This window comes from Entamoeba dispar, genomic scaffold (genome assembly GCF_000209125.1).
Source record: "Entamoeba dispar SAW760 scf_1105229458997 genomic scaffold, whole genome shotgun sequence".
In the NCBI taxonomy this organism is placed as follows: domain Eukaryota; phylum Evosea; order Mastigamoebida; family Endamoebidae; genus Entamoeba; species Entamoeba dispar.
The window spans coordinates 2,646-4,669 of NW_001853472.1; the positions used below are offsets into that span (position 1 = coordinate 2,646).

The 2,024-nt window shown below is 26.3% G+C and overlaps 1 protein-coding gene across 1 annotated transcript in view, besides 2 other annotated features; it reads right to left on the reverse strand.

Moving 5' to 3' along the window:
- The window catches only part of EDI_193690 (uncharacterized protein), a gene marked incomplete at both ends in the record, with an annotated part of 3,199 nt that extends 1,296 nt beyond the window's left edge, over positions 1-1,903 (reverse strand). The window contains 2 exons of the mRNA XM_001733232.1: positions 1-4; positions 210-1,903. The exon at positions 1-4 is cut by the window's left edge and continues 1,296 nt beyond it. Of these exons, the coding sequence (XP_001733284.1) occupies positions 1-4; positions 210-1,903 (1,698 nt within the window). The remainder of the gene's footprint in view (positions 5-209) is intronic.
- Positions 107-151: a microsatellite.
- Positions 983-1,053: a microsatellite.
- Positions 1,904-2,024: the final 121 nt, after the last annotated feature.

Genomic DNA, 2,024 nt, shown 5'->3' on the forward strand with positions numbered 1-2,024 from the left:
TTTTCTTCAAGAGTATATCATAATATCCTTCTTCTTGATCATTCCATAGTAAATGTAGTAATTTCATACATCCTTTAGTAATACTGTATTCTTTCATTTTTAAATATCCTTTTATTTCTTCTTTCATTTCTTCATTTTTTTCTTCTTTTTCAATATACAAATATCCCTCTTTCATTACATTTACTTTTTTTTCAATATCATCTTCATACATCTTAATAATTCTCATAATATTTCCATAGTTCACTTCTTTACAATATTTACTAATAACTTCCATATATTCTTTCATTTCTTCTTCGTGGGTTTTTATGAGATATTTAATCATTTCTTTTTGAACAATTTTATTTCGGATTTTTTCAAGAATTGCGTTAACAAATTCTTCAACTTTTCCTTTCTTCTTTATCTCAATTTCTCCATCAATTCGTTTAGTCTTTTTCCAATATTCACTAAAACTTGTTTCATCTTCTTCCATCTCTCTTAACATTCTTCCAAACTTTCCACTCATTCCTTCCAACATTTCTCGAGCATATTTTTTGCTTGTTTCAATTGTTGGCATTGGATACATCTTACTTAAAAGATTAATAACTATCTCTTTTGTCCTTCCTTCTTCCCTACTGTTTTCGTATTCTTCTAATTTCTTTCCAAGTTCTTTTTTTTCTGTTTCATTAACACCTTCTTTCTTCATCATTTTTTTGAAATTTTCTTCATCTAAAAGTCCAAATAATTTAATTAAACGTTCTCCTCTCTCTTTAATAGTTTCTTTCAGTTTACTTTTAGAATTAACCATAGTTAATGTAATATTTCCTAAAATATTTTGGCTAATGATTTGATAAATTCTGATATTATCTTCTTCGTTTTTAATATTTTCCATGTTTTCAATCATTTCATTTATCATTTGACTACTAAAATCTCTGCTTGACCTACTTTTTTGTTCAATATATTCTCTTATATATTCTCCACAAAAAGTCTGTGCAATAGCACGTACTCCTTCTTTTCTGTCTTTCATTCTTTCTTTAATTTCTTTAATAATTTTCTTTCCTATTTCCTTTCCTTCTTCAAATCGTTGTTTATAAATTTCTTCAATTGTTTCTCTTCGAATACTCTCTTCAATATCATTCATTTTTTCAATAATTAAATCATCTAATTCTATTCCATCTTCTTCTTCACTTTCTTCATCCTTTCCACCCCTTTCCATCATATACTTTCCAACAATACTTCTAATAGTTACACTTTTGTCTTTACGTCTTTCAAGTAAACATCCGATAAGTTCATTTTTCTTTGTTTTTTCTATAATTCCTTTCTTTAAATATTCAACAACTATCTTAACAACTTGAATTCGTTCTTCTTCCATTGGAATTAGTATAATTCTTTCAAGATAATTTTCATCACCTTCAATCCATTTAGGATAATAACTAATAATTTTTCCTAAAACACGAATGAACATTTTAATATCTTGTTTTTTATTTTTATCTTCTAATTCATCATCTTCACTCATCGCTTCATCTTCATCATTAATTTCTTTAGCTTCTTCAATTAAACTCCAAAATCCATTTTTAAAGTTTTTATTAGATTCTCCAGTCATTCCTTTAAACATTTCTTCAATGACTTCTTTTTCAATTTTACTTTTCTTAAGATATTGTGTTATTTTTTTTTCCTCAAGAAATGGTGCGTCATTTTCATTAAAAGGTCTTATGATGCTTTTTACTATTTCTCGACTTTCTTCAGGACATTCTGTTAAAAGGTCTTCAATTATTTTTTTAATCATTTCGTATTTGACTGGAAATTCATTTTTAGCTGTTCCTTTAATAATTTTTTCAATGAGACTTTCTACAATGTTCAAAGTTTTTTGCTTGTTGATATCAATTAATAATAACATCATTTTTGTACTTTCAATAATTTCAACCATTTCGATCATTTCAGATTTTTTCTCTTTTGTGTATTCTTGAATACATTGATTTACTTTTTCCATGACCATTTCTATTTCTTCATTAGAATATGGTGGAGTTGGTGCACTAATTCTTAGAACA